The 22,059-nt window shown below is 37.7% G+C and overlaps 1 protein-coding gene across 9 annotated transcripts in view; it reads right to left on the reverse strand.

Annotated features, from left to right (window-relative positions):
• The window catches only part of phf21ab (PHD finger protein 21Ab), a 32,624-nt gene that overhangs the window by 6,600 nt on the left and 3,965 nt on the right, over nucleotides 1-22,059 (reverse strand). For 4 of the 9 annotated variants that reach the window (XM_048157852.1, XM_048157851.1, XM_048157853.1 and 1 more), the window contains exons 2-15: nucleotides 18,705-18,747; nucleotides 16,347-16,449; nucleotides 14,584-14,616; nucleotides 14,292-14,357; nucleotides 9,430-9,597; nucleotides 6,111-6,365; nucleotides 5,660-5,752; nucleotides 3,117-3,407; nucleotides 2,881-3,036; nucleotides 2,736-2,787; nucleotides 2,553-2,632; nucleotides 2,387-2,447; nucleotides 1,009-1,196; nucleotides 255-410 (exon numbers count right to left, since the gene is read on the reverse strand). In XM_048157852.1, coding sequence (XP_048013809.1) covers nucleotides 255-410; nucleotides 1,009-1,196; nucleotides 2,387-2,447; nucleotides 2,553-2,632; nucleotides 2,736-2,787; nucleotides 2,881-3,036; nucleotides 3,117-3,407; nucleotides 5,660-5,752; nucleotides 6,111-6,365; nucleotides 9,430-9,597; nucleotides 14,292-14,357; nucleotides 14,584-14,616; nucleotides 16,347-16,403 — 1,656 coding nt within the window. In that variant the 5' untranslated portion in view covers nucleotides 16,404-16,449; nucleotides 18,705-18,747. The remainder of the gene's footprint in view (nucleotides 1-254; nucleotides 411-1,008; nucleotides 1,197-2,386; nucleotides 2,448-2,552; nucleotides 2,633-2,735; nucleotides 2,788-2,880; nucleotides 3,037-3,116; nucleotides 3,408-5,659; nucleotides 5,753-6,110; nucleotides 6,366-9,429; nucleotides 9,598-14,291; nucleotides 14,358-14,583; nucleotides 14,617-16,346; nucleotides 16,450-18,704; nucleotides 18,748-22,059) is intronic. The other 5 variants (XM_048157854.1, XM_048157855.1, XM_048157856.1 and 2 more) reach the window with 5 other exon arrangements.

Consider the following 22,059-nt stretch of genomic DNA (forward strand, 5'->3'; position numbering starts at 1 on the left):
TCAATACCGAACCATGTGAGAGCTTACAAAGGACGAAACAGCCTTAATGCCTGAAGAAACTCAATTTGTATAAGGGGGGAAATGTACACTTCATTTTGGCAGGGAAAGGGGAGTTTGATCTCTCAGTCGATCTCCCACTTCTAATTATATAACAATGTATGTGCTTTAAAGGACTGAATTCCAGTTAAAAGAAGACATCACTGACTAGCCTGGGAGAGGAGAGGGCAAGGGCTCATTGTGCTGCTATTATTTACCTGGTCTTGACATTTAGGACAGATCCACATGCCTTTGGGAATGTTTTTGAGGGGTGGGTCCAAGCAGTCGAGGTGGTAGACGCGCGAACATGTGTCACACATGAGCAACTGTCCACTGCGTCTGCACACAGTGCAGAAATCCTCATGGATGTCTCCCTGTCGGGAAGAACGGCAGGTGTCAGTACCACCGCCCCCTTCTGGTCTGGACCAATCAGATGATAGCGGGAAGGGTGGGGATGAGAGGAACTGACTGCTGTTTGGATTTGTCTAGTGGCTCACTGGATTGTTCACTTAGTCAGGGCACTGGATATTTAGCTAGTATTTTATTATTATTATTATTATTATTGGGACCTATATTAATCACTATTAAAATGTATCATGTAATTATCAGTATTGGGTATTTTGGCTTTTAAAAATTCTATACTATATTTAATTACTTCAGGCCTGATATTTGTATGGAAAGTAGAGAAAGACTGTTCACTTTGTAAGACTGCTGGCTCCATTTCAACAAATACAACAAATAAACACATGAATGACAGTTGCTAGTAGGTCAGTCTTTCTCTTTCCAGGGTGAATGCAGGAGTCTAACAAAGAGGAGTTACCTTGCTCCGGTACACATTGAGGTGTACAGGATGAATGCAGTGGAGGGTTTGGGGGGGAAGGGGCAGCTTGTGATGTAGAGAACTCTACTAGAATAATAAAAGTGGGGGCTGTCATCAACATGGTCGCCCAGACTTGGCAGTTGGCTACTTACATCCCCGGAGCTGGGGCTGGGCTGGGGGACAGAATGAGGGTGGACTGAGAGGGGAAAGCCCCCCGTGTCAGGCCGCTCAGGGGCTGGGGAGGCGGGAAGGCTGCTGGTGGGGGAGAGCAGGGGGTTGCAGCCCAGCTCCGGCACCGCCGTGCTGCTGGTGGTGGAGGTGCTGTATTTGGGAGGGCGACCTGAGTGAAATGAGACAGACAAGAAAAGAAAAACAAACAAAAAAACAAAACCAAAAGGAACAGAAAAATGGAGGAGGAAAAAGGGAAAAGAAAGAAAAAAAAACACAAAGATGAAATAAAATAATGGCATTTTCTAGTTGCAACATACCTTAGAGAGGGGATCCTCATTGGCTAGCATGGAAACAGGAAAGGAGGGAGAGAGCGAAGGAGAAATGGAAGGGAGGGTCACAAAAAGCAGTTAGTGCAACAGACGACCACAGCAGCATGCAGGGAATTTGAAAAGCAGTGAGCGAAAGAAAGAGTAAAAGGAGGGAAAGAGTAAAAAGAGAGAGTGCGAAAGAGTCTAAGCCTAAGCCACAAACAGATAGACATCTAATCTCAAATCTCTATATATTTCTCTGCAGATGTTGCCTACAGGAACAAGTAACAAGTTTTTCACAAACTAGGTGTTGCAGATCAGAATAGGATCAATAACATTGTCTCTGGATTCACCACAAGAATATCTGCCCCCCTTTGCCATTTATATTAAATATTAGAACTTTTCTTGTCTATACCTATTATTGGAAACAGACATGTTTATAAAAGTAGTGTCCTAGGTCAAGCCTTTGAGGTGAAGTCTTGAAAGACCAAGCCCAAGTTTGTCCAAGGGGCAAGTTCAAGTCAATGTTCATGTATTTGGTGTGAAGACCAAGTCAAGTCTTTCAAGGCCAAATCAATCAGGTTGAAGCACCGCTCTGAAATTCAAGAGTAAATAACAGTATATTTTCAAAGAATAAAAGGAGTGCATAGAGCACACAAGAGACTCAAATCTGAAGTAAGCAAGACCAAGAGAACATATTTCTCCCTGTAGACCTACTGACTCTACTGACATTGTTCAAATGTCTCTGATTTTGGAGTCTTAAATCAGATGTTAACAAGTCCAAGACAAGCCAAATGTCTCCATATCTGGAAACTATACAAACTGAGGGAGCAGTTCCTCAACCACCTACTTTATCCTTTAAAACATCATACATGTCATCTTAGGTCTACTGAACAGCTGTAGGACTGCAGAGCGATCAACCTCTAGCAAAGACAACAAAGCAGAATTGCAAGAGAAAGCAGATAGGTGTCTATTAGTCTGTTAGGTGGTACATATAAGCAGCGGGGCTACAATACATCAACTTAAGCAACTAAGACAGGCAAGTACAGACCTCTCTTCCTGGTGCCTTGATGCAGTGGAGTGTTCAAGTAAGTGACAGCACTCTTTTTCCTCTGAGACATTCGAGAGAAGTCAGAATGTTAGAGGAGGTGGAAGTACAATCTAAGCTCTCAAAATCAGACCAGATGGACGAGGGAACTACGGAGCATTTTTTGTACCTCAGGTTCAAACACTGCTCCACTGTACACTGGGTTGGCTGTTGTTCTCCTCTTACGTTCCTGTCTTCTGCTCTGAATCTCTGGAGAGAAAGGACATTCCATGCACATCTGGTTACAAAACATCCTGTCCTAGTTTAATTTGGTGGAAACCCACAGTATATCATTGATACCAGTGGGACTTACCTTCAAGATGGTCATGTGTGACCAACCCAAGAGACACCATAAAGGCAAGTTTCTGAAGGAAGAATATACATCAGTTTTTATTTTGGCTCAAGACAGAATTTGTCAGACATGATGGTTTTGTTAACTCTATGAAGGTGCACAGTACCTGTGGGCTTTCCTCTCGTCTGACCTTAGCTGGAGGAGGAGGAGGAGAGGATGAGGGTGGTGTACTTGTGACCACCTGTTCTGGTCCTCCTTGCGGTTTCACAGTCTGATGTAGAGAACAAGAAGCAAGGAATGCACTCCAGTCAGTTGAATGAATCTTAGGGTAAGAACAACAGATTAAAATGTCTTTTGCATGTCTAGAGGACACGGGTAGGCTAATTAAAAAGGTGCTCTTACCTTCAAGTCGGAGTTAAGGTTGCTGATCTGAAGTGTCTGGGCAGGACTGATGACAATGCCTGTGACTTGCGTGGTGCCGCCTGTGACTGCGGTCGTGGTCTTGTCAATGGTTGCGCATTGCTGTCCGTTCACAATGCGCACCTGGTGGATGGGCCCAGCGGAAGCAGGCAGAGATGATGTCAGCTTTGTAGTGAGCATCAGGGGCCGCTGGATTAGAGGAGCTGCCACCATGGGAGGAGGAGGAGCTGGAGCGATGGGCACATTGATGGGCATGGGTGGTTTTGGTCGAACCTGTATAATGGAGAAGGGGAAGCTGGGTTACTAAGCAGATACAGTCTTGCCAAACCAATCGATTATGAAAGCCACTCTGTTGCCATGCCCTTAATATGCATGCTGTTTTGTGTTAAGAGACCAAGTAATGCCAACACCGAGCTCTGGTTCACTCACAGTGACTAGCTTGAAAGTGGACGAAAATGTCCCATTGTGTGCAGAGCTCAATTTAGTAACACTAAAACAATCCCTTAAAGTAGAGGTGCGCAACTTTGGCCCTCGAAGACCACTTTCCTGCAGAGTTTACATCCAACCCTGATCAGACTCACCTGCCTGTAACTTTCTAGTAATCCTGAAGACCTCGATTAGCTCATTCAGGTGTGTCTGATTAGGATTGGAGCTGAACTCTGCAAGACAGTGGACTTTGAGGGCCCCTGTCTTAAAGGCCTAGTTCACCCCCCAAATTCTGCCATTATTCACTCACCCTCATGTCATTCCAAACCTGTATTGACTTTATTCTGTGGAACACAAAGGAAGACATTTTGAAACAACACTGGACCACGTTGACTCTCACTGTATGGACTTTTTGAGAAAGAGACATTTTACAAAATATCCTCTTTTGTGTTCCACAGAAGAAAGTATGGCATACAGGTTTGGAATGACTTACGGGTAAATAAATGATGGGTTCAAGACAACTGGATTCATCTGAGCTCACTTCAGCATTACATAGCTTTTTGAGGTATAAGGTGATAAACTGTCAATCTTTAAGGGGGTGGGGTTAATGATAGGGTCAGCCAAAGCAATATTAAAAGAACAAAAGCAGAAATAAAAAGCTGCAACTGAAGCAACAGCATTATTACAAAGGAACAAACAGCAAAACACTGTCTCACTCTCAAACAATGTGTCTACACCAAACGTGATTCAGCAACTTACATATAGTGAGTGCATATTCATACCAATAGATCTTTGTTGACATGTTATTCAAAATGTTAATACAAATGTTGTTAAAGAAAGCTGTGCAGCTTGGACACTTTCAGTGTAGAAAGACTCAAGTGGTGACACTTATGGGTCACGTCCAGTGTAGACACGATGCTAAGGGTGCTTACACACTTGAAAAAAGCACTGATGGAGTGTTTGACAAATAGGAATGCATCAGTTTAAAGGGTTAGTTCACCCAAAAATGAAATTTCTGTCATTAATTACTCACTCTCATGTCATTCCAAACCCTTAAGACCTTCTTCGGAACACAAATTAAGGTATTTTTGATTAAATCCGAGAGCTTTCTGACTTCCCTATAGACAGCAATGTCATAACCAATTTCAAGGTCCAGAAAGGTAGTAAAAAGTAAAATCGTTAAAATAGTCTACACTGTGTAGAACAGTGTAGGAAACTGACAGGGAAGAGAAGAAACTGTTGAATAAAGTCATTATTTTTGTTTTGTTTTTGCACACTAAAAGTATCCTCCTCGCTTCATAACATTAAGGTTGAACCACTGTAGTTACATGGACAATTTTAACGATGTCTTTTACTACCTTTCTGGGCCTTGAAATTGGTTATGACGCTGCTGTCTATAGGGAGGTCAGAAAACTCTCGGATTTCATCAAAAATATCTTAATTTGTGTTCTAAAGATGAACAAAGGTCTTACGGGTTTGGAATGACATGAGGGCAAGTAATAAATGACAGAAATTTCATTTTTGGGTGAACTAACCCTTTAAAATAAAGCAAATTTTCATTGATCAACAGATGCCTAGGTCTGAGTGCGGTGCTGTTATCCATTTTCTTTAGATCGCATGACAGAGCGTCACTTTTGCAAACCTTTGTTTTTTTTTTCTTATATCTTTGCAACACAAAACCCAATTGAAATCAACAGATTTGTAGAAACCTGAGACAGCATAAACTTATGTGTAAGCGCCCTAGAGCAAAGAAAAAAAAAAAAGAAAAAAAATCAGCAGACAGTATCACAGCAACAGCCAGTGCTAGGAAGGAGAAGGTGAAAGTCAGTTTTATTGTGAGGAGAAAAACAAACTGAATTTGAGTCTCTAGGTGTGGAACAGTAATTCTTTAGAAGTTTGGGTGACTGTGTTCGAGCGATTTCAGTTCCCATCTTAAAAACTCTGTTGTTTCAAGATGAGAAGTTTACTTGAATCGGATTGTCTCTGTAAACAAAGGCTTTACAGACACTGGGCCTTTACTAGATTGTGTGTCCCTCTGGTGGCGTCAATGTGGAACTGCACATACATAAGGGGAGGGGGCAGGTCTAACAGAGACGCACCTGTGGCTGAAAGGTGGGTCGAGGCGTCAATCTAGGAGGAGGGACAAACTGGGGAACTTTGATAGGCTGGGCAGAGGTGGTGGTGGCCTGCACCTGTGACAAAACCAGCCGTTCATTGGGCACTCAGCAATTGAAACGAGAGAAATTCACAACATTGTCTGCTTTTAGAGGAAATTAGCCTCTTTCTGGTTGTATCACAGAAGTATGTCACCATACACCCCTGCCAAGCACATTATTGTCAGAAAGGAAGTCATTTCAAGTCTTCATACTAACTGGAGAGATAAACATCCTGTTATAAACACATCAAAGCAAAGTGGGTCTGACTATACTAGTCTACATCACGCTATGCAAAAACACAGATTGGTATATCTACTTCAATTTAAGGTTATATATAAGTTATATGGAAACACTAAGTGAAGAGGAAGAAACCTTAGCAGCAATTCACACTCACGACTATAACATTCTTGGACACAATCCGTGTGGCGGCATCTATGTCCTGATTGGGTAGTTTGCTGGCCACCTGAAGGTTGATTGGTGTGCTCTGGGAGTCGGAATTGGCGCCGGGTCTCGGGGGGTTGCTGATGGCAGTGACCATGGCGACTGTGGGGCGTTGTGTTGCCATGGAAGCAGGCATGGTGGAGGCGGCAGCTTTCAGCACGAGAGGTAGAGTCTTTGCAGTTATGACCGGCGTCATGGTGAGAGTCTTCTAGTTGAGGAGGTGGGGGTAGGTTTTGATTGAGGGAAGCAATGAATGAGGACACAAATGGCGGCGTTAAAGTCAACATGAAATCAAAATTTGTGACATTCTTATACTTCTCTGCAGTTATTGTGTACAAATTATCAGTGCATGAAAAAAATGGTCTTTGCCTTGCATCAAAATACAACACTATTTTACATTGCCCTTGTTACACGTTACATGTAGTTAAAGGAATAGTTCAAACAAAAATGAATATTATCCCATAATTTACTTACCTTCAAGCCATCCTAGGTGTATTTGACTTTCTTCTTTGTTTAGTCAAACATAATCAGAGTTATCATCCATCATAAAAGTAGTCCATATGGCTGAAGTGAAGTGATGGGTTTTTGTAAGAAAAATTTCCATATTTAAAGGCAAACTATAATTTCCCTTTTCACAAGATGTAATATAAGTCTCGGCTTTCCCCAGAATGTGTCTGTGAAGTTTCAGCTCAAAATACTCCACAGATAATTTATTTTAGCTTGTCAAATTTGCCCATATTTGGGTGTGAGCAAAAACACACCATTTTTGTCTGTGTTCCTTTAAATGATAATGAGCTGCTGCTCCCGGCTGCTTTAACAGCTCGTGCTTCGGTTGCTCAACAACAACAAAGCTGGAGAATCTCACGCAGCCAAAATGAGGATTGTCAGTAACGGAGTTCAGCCTTACATTGTTCAAACCAGTAAATCAACCACCCCTTTAAAACTTTATAAGCTATAATCATTGGCTTCCGGACATGGCCATATGTGCATTCACAAGAGAGAGTGACCTCTGACCCGACATATGGATTACTTTTATGATGGATGGATGCGCTTTTTGGAGCTTCAAAAACTCAGGCTCTATTGAAAGCCATTACAAAGCTGGGAAGCCAGGATATTGTTTAATATAACTCTGATTGTGTTAGGTGGAAAGAAAAAGTAATATACACCTAGGATGGCTTGAGGGTGAATAAATTATGGGATAATTTTCATTTTTGTGTGAACTATTTCTTTAATATAGTAATTACTAGGGGTGTCACGAGATCTCTCGAGACTAAACTGTGACGAGATTTCTCGTCGAGGCGAAAAGTAGTCTCGTGGTGTTGCCATGACAGAATGTTAGGATTATTAAGAAAGAATATGCCACCGCTACGTTTACATTGCTTCTCCACTGTCGTTTTTTTGCATTTAAATAAGAAACATTTAATTCAGTTGGATGACGGTCGCCGCCGCTCCATATTTACAGTTACGCGCGATCGCTGAAAGTGAAAGTAAACGCGAGTGCGCATTTAAACGCGATTTCAATACCCCGCATTTTGAAAGCGGCTCCCTGATGAATGCTAATATCTCTCAATATGAAAGCTATTTTAGACTGGGCAGTGTAGTTGTAACCATCTCTTAGCTCTGTATCAAATAAAAATTTGGTCTTATTTGCACTTTGAATATTGAGTGCGATTATGGTTGCACTTATTGTAAAGTGTTACCATAAAAATGAATAACAGTTTTCTCTTAATCTTATTAAGCACAAACAATAAGGTTTCATTTGTTAACATTAGTTAATGCACTGTGAACTATCATGAACTAACAATGAATGACTATTTTTATCAACTAACAAACAAAGATTAATAAATACTGTAGCAAATATATTGCTCATTGTTAGTTGATGTTGGTTAATACATTAATGTTAATAAATGAGACCTTATTGTAAAGTGTTACCATTTTTATTTATACTGTTTTTATTTCTATTTTCTGTTTGTGGAAAGGAGTTCAGTTAGGATGTCAAAGGTTGTAGAAGCTCATAAATCACGTACAGTAAGGTCTGAAGAGACTGAAATCATACAGAAGAGAAGTCAGTCAGTTGAGTTAGTGGCAAAACCTTTTACAGTACTTGAGTGTTGTTGTCTTTTACTGCATATGATAATTCATACTCAGAAAGTAGAACTGAAATGACATTGATTACAAGATGATTATTTAAAACATTTTAAATACACCTGCACCTTGTCTCGTCTCGTGAACTCAATCTCGAGTCTCGTCTCGTCTCGTGAGATACCCGTCTCGTCACACCCCTAGTAATTACTATAAATTGTGCATTAATTACATGTAACTAACCCTAAACCACACCTTAATTCTAACCATAAAGTATGTACATGAGGTTAAGTATTATAACTAAGTACTTAAATGTATAATTGCACCGTAACAAGTAAACCTTAAAATAAAGTTAATTTTCGCTTGTGACCTAGACTGCAAGTGCTAATAGGTAATCTTAGCCAATGACCAATTCGCTATTAAGGTACTGTTTTAGCAAACTCTCACTGCAGGTTTGGCTCCATTCTTGTATGTAACACCCAAATGTCATAAATTAATATTAATATAATTAATAACAATAATATTGAAACAGTAGTCACACCCTACTATTTTTTCCATGTTAAATAATCTGTTTTACTTAGAAAAATGCTACAATACGGAAATTAAATTTAAAAAATATTTTATAAAACATTAATAAAATAAATGTAGTTCCACCCCACAAATTTTTCCTGTTGAATAATCTGTTTCACCAAGTAATGGGAAATAAAATGGGTTGTGAAAGCATTTCATTTTAAAAATTCACTAGTTAATAAATACCATGCAAAATAGTAAATTCTATGCTAAAAAGCAGTCATCACTGCAGTTGGTCTTGTAACCTCAGCACAGAAAAACAACAATACAAAAGAAGTTAAAAAACGGAAGCGCCATTTGAGTTCATACATTATTGTCAGTATTAAATACAAATAACTACCTTATAAGCTTCTAAGGTCACTCTGGCCTTATTTTTTACAAACTCAAAGCTTATTTCAGGGACAACGGTTTGTGAGTCTGCAACTACAAAGTGTACAGAGCGGCACAGATGACTCAGGACAATTGTTTTTCAATAAACCTTTTGGGTAAACTAGCCTGCTGTGCTAGAGGAACTGAATTCACATCTCACCAGTGGAGAGTAAATATTCACCTCTGAGTAAAGAATCATTCTAAACATTTCTGTCTAGAAAGTGTGTGGTGTTTGGGGTGTAAAGCGATACCTGTGGCGCCCCCTGGTTGTGTGGAGGCCCTGTGGGCAGCTGTGAAGGGGGACAGGCGGGCGTCAGCAGCACGGTTTTACCGTCTGCGGTTGCCGGGAGCGTCTGTGGCTTCAGTTCGGGCTCCTGTTTGACCAGCAACTCTTTCCGCAACTGCTCCACCACTTTTTTCTGAGAGAGGGAGAAATTACTGGGAAATTATACATCCATTCGCATTCACATTTTGATTGTGTGTTAGACGAAATGGTGATTACAACTGAATACGTCAAATTGTTCTGAAACACACATAAACGCTTTTTCTGGGAAAATAAAAATGAAAAGACCCCCCCCCCCCAACAATGTTCTGTTTATATCTAGCCGCAATGGTTTCTAATAATAGATCATTAGTCACCAAATTCCCTGGTTTTCTTTGTTCTGGGTATGAAGCTAAGCTGTGGCTTAAAAGACCCTTCAGGTGCGAGACCATCTTGACAACACTGGAAATGCTTTTATAAAGGCCCACTGAGCGCTACACACACACACAGAGAAAAACGTGATTGAAATTCATCTCACACACTCTGCTGCCTCAGAGTCCTCTGGAGCCAAAGCGCACCTCTGAGAGTGGAAACACACACACATACACACACATTCCTCAACAAAGCCCTTGCGCTAAGCACAACATCAAATGAAAGTCTCTTCCTCAAAATGAATTTTGACAAAACTATTTTTCTCTTTAAGCGGACGATCAATCACATAGTAGCGGCTTTAGACTCACAAGCAGAAAGTTTACATACGTAACAGACCGCCGTGCCGGCTGTGGGCCTCACATCGAGCCTAAAATCACATTAATAAAAATTCATGATGCGGAAAGAGTTTAGAATTCATATGAATGGAACGGAGTTTTAAAGGCAGACAAAATGTATTCACAGCCGACAGTATTGAGAAAGAGTCTGAGGAAGCATCAACCTTTTGACCTGACACAATGCACACAGGAGCACGCACCTTGTGGATAAATTAGATGATTCTTATGAAAACCTGTGCAGGTCATATTTCAAATTCAAACAGAACATAAGATTTTCCTCCTCTCTCTCTCTAAATATATATAATTTAATATAATTTCTTATTTCGTTCGTTAAATGTGGACTAGAAAGGTTCTTGACAGGTTTCGTAGGAGAACTAAATTAGCATTCACTGGACTGTTTCATCACCTCATGCTATAATCCTCATCTGGCTTGACTAAAGCTACACACACATACAATATTTAACCTCCACATTCGAGTACAGAGTTTAAAAAAAAAAAAATATCAAATCATGTGTACTTATACTGATCTATTCTTTCTCTCCATCTCTATCTCTCTCTCGAAGGATAAAAGCTCAAAGCTAAGCCAGTGATCTGCGAGTCAGTAAACTGGGACGATTCTTTGATGAAACTAACTGGAGAATTTCAAGAGTAGGAAGAGAGATAGAGAGAGAAAGTGAGATATTGCCCCAAAATCTCTGTGCTAAATATCCAGACTTTTCAAGAAGCGACCGAATAAGTGCAATCTCAGACTCTCTGAAAATCTGGAGTGTTTTCACCAGCAGAAGACGAGACAAGCCCCAACACACACATCAAACGCATGCGCGCACACACACACACACACACAGCAGGCTGCATGCGTTAGCTCTTAAATTCACAGACGCTGGCTGTCCTGCTGGCTGCTCTTTTCTCTACCGCAAAATGTTTAAATATATATTGTTTATTTTCTACGGAAGAGGATTAGGGCCAAGCAATAATAAAAAAAATAAAACAATCTCAAGATTAAAGTTGTTAAATTGAGAAAAAACTCGTTAAATTTCGAGAAAAAGGTCGAGATAAAATGTTATCTCGACTTTTTTCTCTAAATTTAACGTAATTTTTCTCATAATTTAACGAATTTGTTCTCGTAATTTAACTGCTTTTTTCTCGTAATTTAACGAGTTTATTCTCAACATTTTATCTCGACTTTTTTCTCGAAATCTAACAACATTTTTTCTCATAATTTATCAAATTTGTTTTCGTAATTTAACGACTTTTCACATAATTTAATGACTTTATTCTCAACATTTTATCTAGACTTTTTTCTCGAAATTTGAGTTTTTTCTCTCATAATTTAACGAGTTTATTCTCAACATTTTATCTAGACTTTTTTCTCGAAATTTAAAGAAATTTTTCTCATAATTTAACGAATTTGTTCTCGTAATTTAACGGCTTTTTTCTCGTAATTTAACAAGTTTATTCTCAACATTTTATCTCGACTTTTTTCTCGAAATTTAACATTTTTTCTCATAATTTATCAAATTTGTTTTCGTAATTTAACGACTTTTCACATAATTTAATGACTTTATTCTCAACATTTTATCTCGACTTTTTTCTCGAAATTTGAGGGTTTTTTTCCTCATAATTTAACGAGTTTATTCTCAACATTTTATCTCGACTTTTTTTCTTGAAATTTAACGAGTTTTTTCTCGTAATTTAATGAATTTATTCTCAACATTTTATCTCAACCTTTTTCTCGAAATTTAAAGTTTTTTCTCGTAATTTAACAAGTTTATTCTCAACATTTTATTTCGACTTTTTTCTCGAAATTTAACAACTTTAATCTCGAGATGGTTTTATTTTTTTATGATTGCTTGGCCCTAATCCTCTTCCGTAATTTTCACTGTCATTTTATTATTATAAACTAAAATTCCCACAAGATCTAACTGCCACTTCAGGAAATCAATAAGACCACTCTGAAGTAAACAAATCAAAATTCACTCCAGTAAACACAAATTGACCTGGACACACAGATCTGCTGAAACACACTGGGGTTTTTGTGGTGTTGCTTGAAAAGTAAAAGTAAACCCTGCTTTAACCAGGGTTATTGTCGCCAGTGTTGGATAGATTACTTGAAAATTGTAGCCTATTATTGAATACAAATTATATGATACAAATTGTTGTTAATAATGTTATCTATTACATTACACATTTTAGGTAATATAATCTGACAACTTTTTAATAACTTTTGACCTAACTTAATAGTGTACCATATATTGATAAAAAAAAAAAGAAAGAAAAAGAGAAAGAAAAATTATTCCATTATTTGTTAACAACATGAAGTTACATCAGGGTTTCCCATACTAGAGTTTGGGAAGGTTCATAAATTGATAAAAAGCTAATAATTATTTAAATCTTAAATTTAAATGAAAAGAAATCAGTCATTTTAAAATATAAACTATCAAAATAAAACATTAACTAACATAAATTTAAAATACTTCATTCGTTTATGCTGTGCGCCCTCTCAATTTTCTATGTAATTAAAGTCACCTGACTAAATGATTTAAATGATACTATTAATAATAATAAGGGAGAGTCAATGAATTATGAATAATTTACTGCCATTTTGTGAATATTAAGTAAACAAATCAATATAAAAGTATGAGTATTTTAAAACATAATATAACCTAATTTTTTTATTTATAATATTATTATTAGTATTTAATTTTTGGAATCTGATAATACAGATTACATATAATCACTTACTACCCATCACTGATTATCGCTAACTAATATAAAACTATTTAAAAAAATGTGTTTATTGAAATTAGACTGAAATAAAATAAAATAAAATATAAATATTAAATTAAAAACTAAATGAAAATTGCTGCCAACTGGCAACTAACTGTAGTCACACTAAAATAACTAAATAAACACTAAAATTTAAAGGTCCCGTTTTTTGTGGTTTTTTGAAGCTTTGATTTTGTTTATAGTGTGCAATATAACATGTGTTCATGTTTCGCGTGTAAAAAAACACAGTATTTTTCACATAATTTACTTATCTGTATACCGCTGTTTCCACTGTCATAAAAACGGGCTGATGACTTCCTTGTTCTATGAAGTCCCTCCTTCAGAAATACGTAACGAGTTCTGATTGTGCCAGCGGTTCCTGTGTTGTGATTCGACAGCAGTTTAGCGCATCTTGCCCGGAAAGGTCACGCCTCTTACCATAACGTGGAGATGCACGCGCTCAGTGTTATTGTAAACATGTCTTTAATTTTACCCTATCAATTTGAGCCGGAATCAGACCCGGTGATTGGACTGCGGGATGAAAATAACAGCGTTTCGACGACATGGCGACAAACACACTCTACAAACGCAACTCTTGTGTATTCCTGTGGGCGGAGGTTAGTCAAAAAACTGTTTTAGTGACGTCATTAAAGAAGGAAGTAGAGGGATGTAGTCCAAACTGGCCGTTCGATGTAGGCGACTTCTGTTAAATAAAATATCTCGCTTGGCATTGAACTTTGAGCTTTAAAATTTTACAGATTTTATTTATACTCTAACAACAACATTACACACTAACTAAAGTTTGAAACATGGGATCACGAAGAACGGGACCTTTAAATAAAAATAAACTTAACCTAAATAGTAACCTTATGACAAAATGACAAAAGCACAAAATTGCTAAAAAGTAAAATGAAAACTATAAAAATAATATATCATATAAAAACAACAGCTAATTGAAAATCTTAATAAAAACTATAATAATATACAAATAACACTAAAACAGCACTGGCTTCAACACGCACAAAACTGTCAAGTCACCGCTTGCCTTCAGAAGCGATCATATTTAACTAAAAACTTCACTAATAACACCAATCAATGTATACATATACACATAGCACACAGTATACATTAAGTACATATCCTTTACACTGCATTAGTAAAAACATTTTTTTACAACCAAAAATCACATAATCAAACTTTGCTCATCGTCACACAGGCAATAAAGCATCTGAATCACGTTTCACTGTTCAAAAACATTCCCCTTGGTATCAGCACTTGCAGCAGTGAATGACGTCACAACTACTGTGAAAGTTCTTACCTGTTTCTCACTCAGAGCCGTGATTTTCGCTTGGAGCTCGTGAAGTTGTTTCTTCAGATCTGCGTTCTATTAAAAATACCAAAGATAAGTGTAATAAATCACTTGATTTGAACATCAGTGACACTGAGTATCTGAAAAAAAAAAAAAATACCTGGAACTATATAAATTCAGAATTAAAACACCAAGCTGCCTTATTAGTATGCCAAATATAATGCTCAGCCGTCAATCATGTTAAGTTCTCAAACAAACCAGAGGATTATTTCTGAAGAGCAACATCATAAAGAATATTTACCTGTGGATCCTGCTTCATTTGGGCGACAAGTTTCTATGGCAACAGAAGAGAAGACAAGACAAGACAGTCAAAACTTGCAGTTTGGGAGGGAGTAACAGACATGGTGTGGCATCTACAGGCCACATGTGGAACTACAGCATCTGCCTCACATTCAAACAAAAGCAGAGCAGCAGGCAGCCTGCCAACGGCTTTCTGTAACTGTCTTCCAGTTAACAACGGTTTGTGGAGACACCGTTTAATGTGTTAATTTAGAACAAACATTTTCCAGTTGCAATGAACAAATGTAATTTATATGAAAATGGTGAATTTCAGTTGACGAGTTGATCCAGGTGGGGTGAAATCAATCTTTGACTGACAGCTATATTAAAGGGATAGTTCACCCAAACTTCATTTAGTGTCTTCAGCTGAACACAAAAGAAGATATTTTGAAGAATGTCGGTAACCAAACAGTTTCTGGTCCCCACTGACTTCCATAGTATTTTTTTTTATATATACTATGGAAGTCAATGGGGACCAGCAACTGTTTGGTTACTGACATTCTTCAAAATATCTTCCTTTATGCTAAATGGAAGAAAGAACTTCATAGACTTCATTTTCTTTCTTTTTTTTTGGTGAACTATGCCTTTAAAAAGTTAGGGAAGAGTGGGGTAAGTTGTGCCACTTTATACTCAAAGTTGTCCTCTAGGCAAGAAGAAATGAAACGTTAAATGTGTCTCCTAATTATATTTCAGGACATCTGCTATCAATTGATTATGACATCCAAAACATATGGTCATTGAAATTTCTTCTAAAAAAAAAAAAAATGCCTTCTCAAATTCACATTTTCATAAACCAGTCGAGAATGAAGCAAAACAATTTTTAGAAGTAAAAATGCCACTTTTATCATTTAATAACAATTTAATATATCATTTAATAATTCATGATTAATCATTAGCATGATTTTTCTGGCTTGATTTTATACATGTATTTTAAAATAAATACATTTGTTTTAAAATAAAGCTCATTTTGCCAAATCTAAAAACATTATCACCACATTTATGCTACATCGTACATCACAGGCTCTTTCGAAATACACGAACAAATCATGACACATCTTGTTCCACTTTAATGATGGGATTTTATGTTTCTTCAAAGTTTTTGCAGTCCACCAGTAGGCAACAGTGAGTCATGCGAGACCACAAAACAAACCGTTCAGCTGCCCGGATGAGGCAAGAAATCCCTCTTCCACCTGCCTGTCAAATATTCCAAGCAATATGAAGACAAAACCAGACGGCAGCTCACCAAAAAAAAAAAAAAAAAGAAAGAAATCTCCAGTATGTAAAAGAACACCTGCTTGAGATGATTTGTTACAATTGAAGTAATGGCTAACGCTTTATCAGCCCAGTGTGACCCTGATTCTCCTCCTCCTTCTTTCTCTCCGTCCCTCCCTCCCTGTCTTTTTCCTTTCTCTTACCCCACTCAGACAGCTCAACTAATTTTCTGCCTGCTGGGACACGCCGTCTCTGACTGAGAGGGACAAGGAGAGAAACATATCTTCATTTATCACCAACGTTGCAACGGAGGACCTAGAGACCTGTTCTTCCAGACTCCGAAATCATTTGAATCACCCGAAAAGCACCTGCTTTTTGTCATTATAGCAATGGAGAAGCTTTCCGGCACTGGCTTGTGATTTTAACTCTTGTAATGAGAGTACAGTGACGATTCAGAATTGTTTTCCCCACATGATTTTAACTGATTGGAAGCCCATTTGCGAGATCTCCTACCTGATGGACTTGTATTTCCACTTTCAGGGCCTCCTGTAATGTTTGCAATTCCATCATTGATCCAGTTCGCCAGAAAGAGAGTCTCAGGAAACTTTCAGCCTGTCTAGAGAAATCAAACAAAGAGGTTTCTGAGAATTATTGGATTTTTTTTTTCTATTTTATATATTTAACCTTTATTTTGCAAGATGCTTGGAGGTTGACTTCAAGGATTAGTCCACTTTTAAATACACTTTTCCTGATAAATTTACTCACCCCCATGTCATCCAAGATGTTCATGTCTTTCTTTCGTCAGTCGAAAAGAAATGAAGGTTTTTGAGGAAAACATTCTAGGATTTTTCTCTTTACAGTGGATTTCAATGGCTACCAACAGATTGAAGGTCAAAATTACAGTTTCAGTGCAGCTTCAAGGGCTTTAAACGATACCAGATGAGTAATAAGTGTCTTATCTAGCGAATCGATCGGTCATTTTCGAAAAAAATACAACCGTTTATGCTTTATAAACAAAATATCGTCTTGAACGTACTTTCCGCTTCCGCATTCTTCATAACGCTTACGCTGAATGTTCTACGCCTTCCCTATTCTACTTACGGAAAGAACGTGGCGCCAGTTTCGTTTTTTTTCGTAAGTAGAATAGGGAAGGCGTAGGACATTCAGCGTAAGCGTTATGAAGAATGCGGAAGCGTAAAGTACGTTCAAGACGATATTTTGTTTATAAAGCATAAACGGTTGTATTTTTTTCGAAAATGACCGATCGATTCGCTAGATAAGACACTTATTACTCATCTGGTATCGTTTAAAGCCCTTGAAGCTGCACTGAAACTGTAATTTTGACCTTCAATCTGTTGGTAACCATTGAAATCCACTGTAAGGAGAATAATCCTGGAATGTTTTCCTCAAAAACCTTCATTTCTTTTCGACTGACGAAAGAAAGACATGAACATCTTGGATGACATGGGGGTGAGTAAATTTATCAGGAAAAGTGTATTTAAAAGTGGACTAATCCTTTAAAGGGATAGTTCACTAAAAAATGAAAATTATCCCATGACTTACTCACTCTCAAGCCAGCCTATGTGCATCTTCTCAGAAGAACACAATCGGAGATATATTTAAAAATATCCTGGCTCTTCCATGCTTTATAATGGTAGTTAAGTGGGGACCAGATTTTGAAGCCCAAAAAAATGCATCCAGCTATTATAAAAATAATCCATAAGTCCATATTTAAAACTTTATAAATTCAATTAACTAGCTTCAGGTGGAGGACCGTACACATACTGTGCAAGACGACTTGCGCCAAATGAGTAACGCCAGACGCGATGCATGACGTTGGATGTAGGAGTATCGTAAGATTAGACACCTCTTGCGGTTCAAACAAATATGGCTGTGCAACAAACTCAAGCTCCTCTTCTCTTATATCGAAATCCTCCCACATTTCTCTTAAAAAATGATCTTTTAGACTTCTAACTCGTGACCGGTGTTTTGCTTTGCTCTCTCCTCTGCGCTTCCGCGTTCGTCATTACGTCATGCGTCGGGTCAGAGGTCACTCTTCCGCCACAAATCGATGTGTACGGCCATCTGCCGGAAAATAGTTATTATAGTTAAAGTTTTAAATATGGATATTTTTCTTACAAAAACCTATCGCTTCACTTCAGAGGACCTTTATTAACCCCCTGGAGCCGTATGGATTACTTTTATGATGGATGGATGCTTTTTTTGTCTTCAAAACATGGCCCCACATTCACTACCATTATAAAGCTTGGAAGAGCAAGGATATTTTTAAATCTGTTTTCAATTGTGTTCGTCTGAAAGAATGTAGTCATATACACCTAGGATGGCTTGAGGGTGAGTAAATCATGGGATAATTTTAATTTTTGGGTGAACTATTCCTTTAATTCAATGCCACCATGAGGGGGGAACACAAGGCGGTATCTAATGTGGTAAAAACGCACTTCTCTAAATCGAGGAATGATTCACAATGTCTCAGGTGGTAGTAAACAGACACGCTTTATCCAGGTCGTATTCCCAGAGCGATTCCGCAACACCACACTGCAAGAACCTCTTGTTTAAGTTCAAAAAGTATCTTGGCCAAACGGGACTAAGAGGAGGAAAAAAACTAAATAGAGGTTCTTATTGAAAAGCAGTTTTCTGGGAGAGGAAAACTGCAGTTGAATAAAAACTTGTGACAATCGAAAAGATGGGCAGGACTGTTGGACGAAAACGGAACAACCTAGACGCAAAGACTTTAGAGTAACAGTGGGCGAAACGGAGGCAGTGTTACAGACATTCATTCACTCTCAGTGATTTTGGTGTGCGGCCCTGTGCCAAGAGGACAATTATAACAGAGGCTATTAGAGGACTTACCAGCTGGCACTGAGACTGGTGTTCACGCGCTCTCTCCAACTCCCTGCACAAGATGAAACAGACACACACACACACACACACAGCCTATTAGATTGGGGAGAGACACTCCAATTCCCTCTCTCTCTCTCTTATACTGTCTGTGAAAAAAAGGGGCAACATTGCAAGCGCAGCATTCAGCAGGCTTCTAATTGCTCATCCCGTCTGTGAACCCCACGACAAAAAGTCCTGCATCCCTCCCTGCGCATCTTCGCCGACCTAAAAATATCTTCTTCAAAACTCAAGCATCGGATTTGTCCTTTGTGCAGTCCTGCCAAACGGAGTTCTGAGATATTAAGCGATGGCTATACTCGCCAGCGATGACATCTGTCATGACCGCACGGAAGTCAGGTATCTCAGGACCTTCAGCCCACAACGCGCAGGAAACGACACCCTCTCAGATCAAGTCACTCTGCGAGTCTTTGTTCAAATAAAGTCTATAATAACACACAAGTAAATATTGCAATCACTTGATCTTTAAGAAGGGAACCATGTCAACTTAGGTGCTCACAAAAATTGGGAGTGATTATGAACACCGAAGTTGATATTAGGCACCTTTTTCAGGCAGTTTTCATTCTAAAATGTATTTTAAAAGCACAGTGTCCTTGTATTTATAATATAGGATTAATAAATCAAAACAACACCATTCTGACCCAGCATTGATATTCATGAAAACTATTTTAACAAGTAACTATTTTAACTATATTAACAAGCAGAAAAATACACTCTAAAAAATGCTGGGTTAAAAACAACCCAGGTTGGGTTGAAAATGGACACGTTTAACCCTATTTTTAGTTTAAAAATGACTATATGGCTGGCTTAAAATGAAGCCAAATTAGGTTGGAAATAAAAAAAATCAGACACATAGTTAATAGAGGCAACAGTAATAAACAAAAGGTGAACATTTATCAACAAGGAATTTAGTACATGTTTATTGTTTAATTATTATTCATTATTCATTAATAAATGTTAATTTCCAACATACTTTGGGTCCATTTTAAGCAAGCAATACAGTAATTTTTAAACAATAGTTGAGTTAAATAAAACTACGCAGCAGGTTGGGCAAACATTTAACCCAACCGCTGGGTTAAAACAACCCAATTGCTGGGTTTGTCCATTTTCAACCCAATTTGGGCCATTTTTAACCCAGCATTTTTTAGTGTACACCCTGAGGTGGATTAGCGGTTAAGCATTTCTGATGCCAACGACCAGGAAACAACACTATGTAAACATCCAAAACCCAAAATAAAGGCCCATTCACACCAACTATAATGAACAATAACTATAATGATAATTATATTAGCATTCACATCAGCAGGTGATATTGTTCTGTTTATTCTAAGCATGTGCTGCAGTTTTGTTGTCTGCCACTTTAAATGCTTGTGCTCTTTAAAGTCAGGTGGATTTTGATTGGCTGTCAAAAAAAATCTTGCTATGTCTTGTTAATGTGTGCGTTTTGCTCAATCAATAAATTAAAAAAGCTGGGGGAAAAAAAATCATTCTGAAAAGGGCTTTTCACACTGCACTTAACCCCAGTTTATTATCGTTCTAAACCACTTTTAACCCCGGGTTAAGGAATGTTTCACACTTGTAATTTAGTAGCGGGGTTAACACTGCTTTTTACCCAGGGTAATGAAACCCTGCTCCGGAGTGACTTAGCACCACTTTTGTGCTGTTAACCCCACATTGCGGTGCGAAACTTGTACAGTGTGAAACAATGTGGTGTTAGAAGCTTAGCAACAGACAACCAATCGCGTGCCTCATATTTACATGCTTTGGACAATCACAGAAACACTGCGCATTGTGTATTAACAGTAAATTCAGCGTTTGATAAGAAAAATGTGTCAAATGCCGACAGAAAATGCGACAATTTGAGTTAAGTAGAGACCGTGTCATTCTTACCTTTATAGTCCGAAATGTTTTTTTCAGTATAAACTCGATAGTAGTCAATATGCAAATAAGAACATTAAGTCAGGCTTTAGGAATGTGCAACGTGAAACGTCAGCTTATGAATACCCAGGAATAATTGTAGCCCCGGGTAAATTATGAGCAGTGTGAAACGTGAATCAAGATAACCCAGGATTCGTTTCACCCAGGGTTAACCATTTCAAGTGTGAAAAGCCCTAATGAGATTCCAATTATATTGTTTCTCTGTTATAGTTGTGGACTGGACTTTGATTTTTAGAACTATCTTTATCGTCCTTGGTGTGAAGGGGCCTTAAGTCTCTGTAATAATTTACTGAAACTTGCAAGTCACCTTATTATTATTAAATAGAAAGCATTTGTTATAATGATAGTAATAATAATACTAAGAGTAGTAATAGTAATAATAATAGTAATAAGCACAATAGATATCATCATTCAACTCATGAAACTTTGGTTAGAGGTAAATGAGCTAGACCAAAAAAAAAAAAAAATCGATCTCATCATGGATGCCATAAAAGAGATTTATGTTGAATCATAATGCTGACTGGCTTTTAGTAAGCACTAGCTAACTGCTTAAAAAGGGCATCTAAAAACCCTACATATTAAAAAAAAATAAGCAGATAAAATTTGCATCAGTAATGAAAAATTAACATATTTACATTTGAGTTTGCAATTCAAATTAGGTTCTTGTTTGCAATAGGAAAGTTATACAGTACAGTAACAGAAGGCTTTTTTTGTCTCCGTAAAGTTTTCAGTGACCTGTTGAAATGTTCTTGTGTAAAACTATACAACCAGCCCAGGACAAATCTATACTCCAAAATCTAGAAGAATAAAACTTTTGGTTGTACTCTGGCAAATATATAATCGATACTTTAATTTCAAAATGTAAAACACAGCAATTTGAATTACATAAAAGTGAGAATAAGTCAGAACAACGTATTGTAATAAACTTTATATACAACAAAATATTAGTACTCTACAAAAAAATAGCTGTTATTTTAAACGAACACCTATACATGTAACAACAGGCAATCTTGGAAATGATTTCAATTGACCTATAAACAACTGATTCATTTGAGTGCTGAGAACAGATAAACTTTACTTAAGCAAACTGATAGAAGATGGCTAAAAATAGACGTAATAAGGGTAAAATGAATGATTGTCCTTTATAAATAGTATCCAGGCCTGGATAAGGTAACAGAATATCACAACTACACCTGACAAGACACAAACTATAGGACTAAAATACTTCCAGTGTCATGTTACATAAGCCAGCAACGTTTTGTTTTGCATAATTGTTTGATAGACAAGAATGGCATCAACAACAAAACTCAAGTGAATATTTCAGAGCAGTATTAAACGCATTACATTTATCACATACATAGACTCACAG

Source organism: Megalobrama amblycephala, linkage group LG15, assembly GCF_018812025.1.
Source record: "Megalobrama amblycephala isolate DHTTF-2021 linkage group LG15, ASM1881202v1, whole genome shotgun sequence".
NCBI lineage: Eukaryota > Metazoa > Chordata > Actinopteri > Cypriniformes > Xenocyprididae > Megalobrama > Megalobrama amblycephala.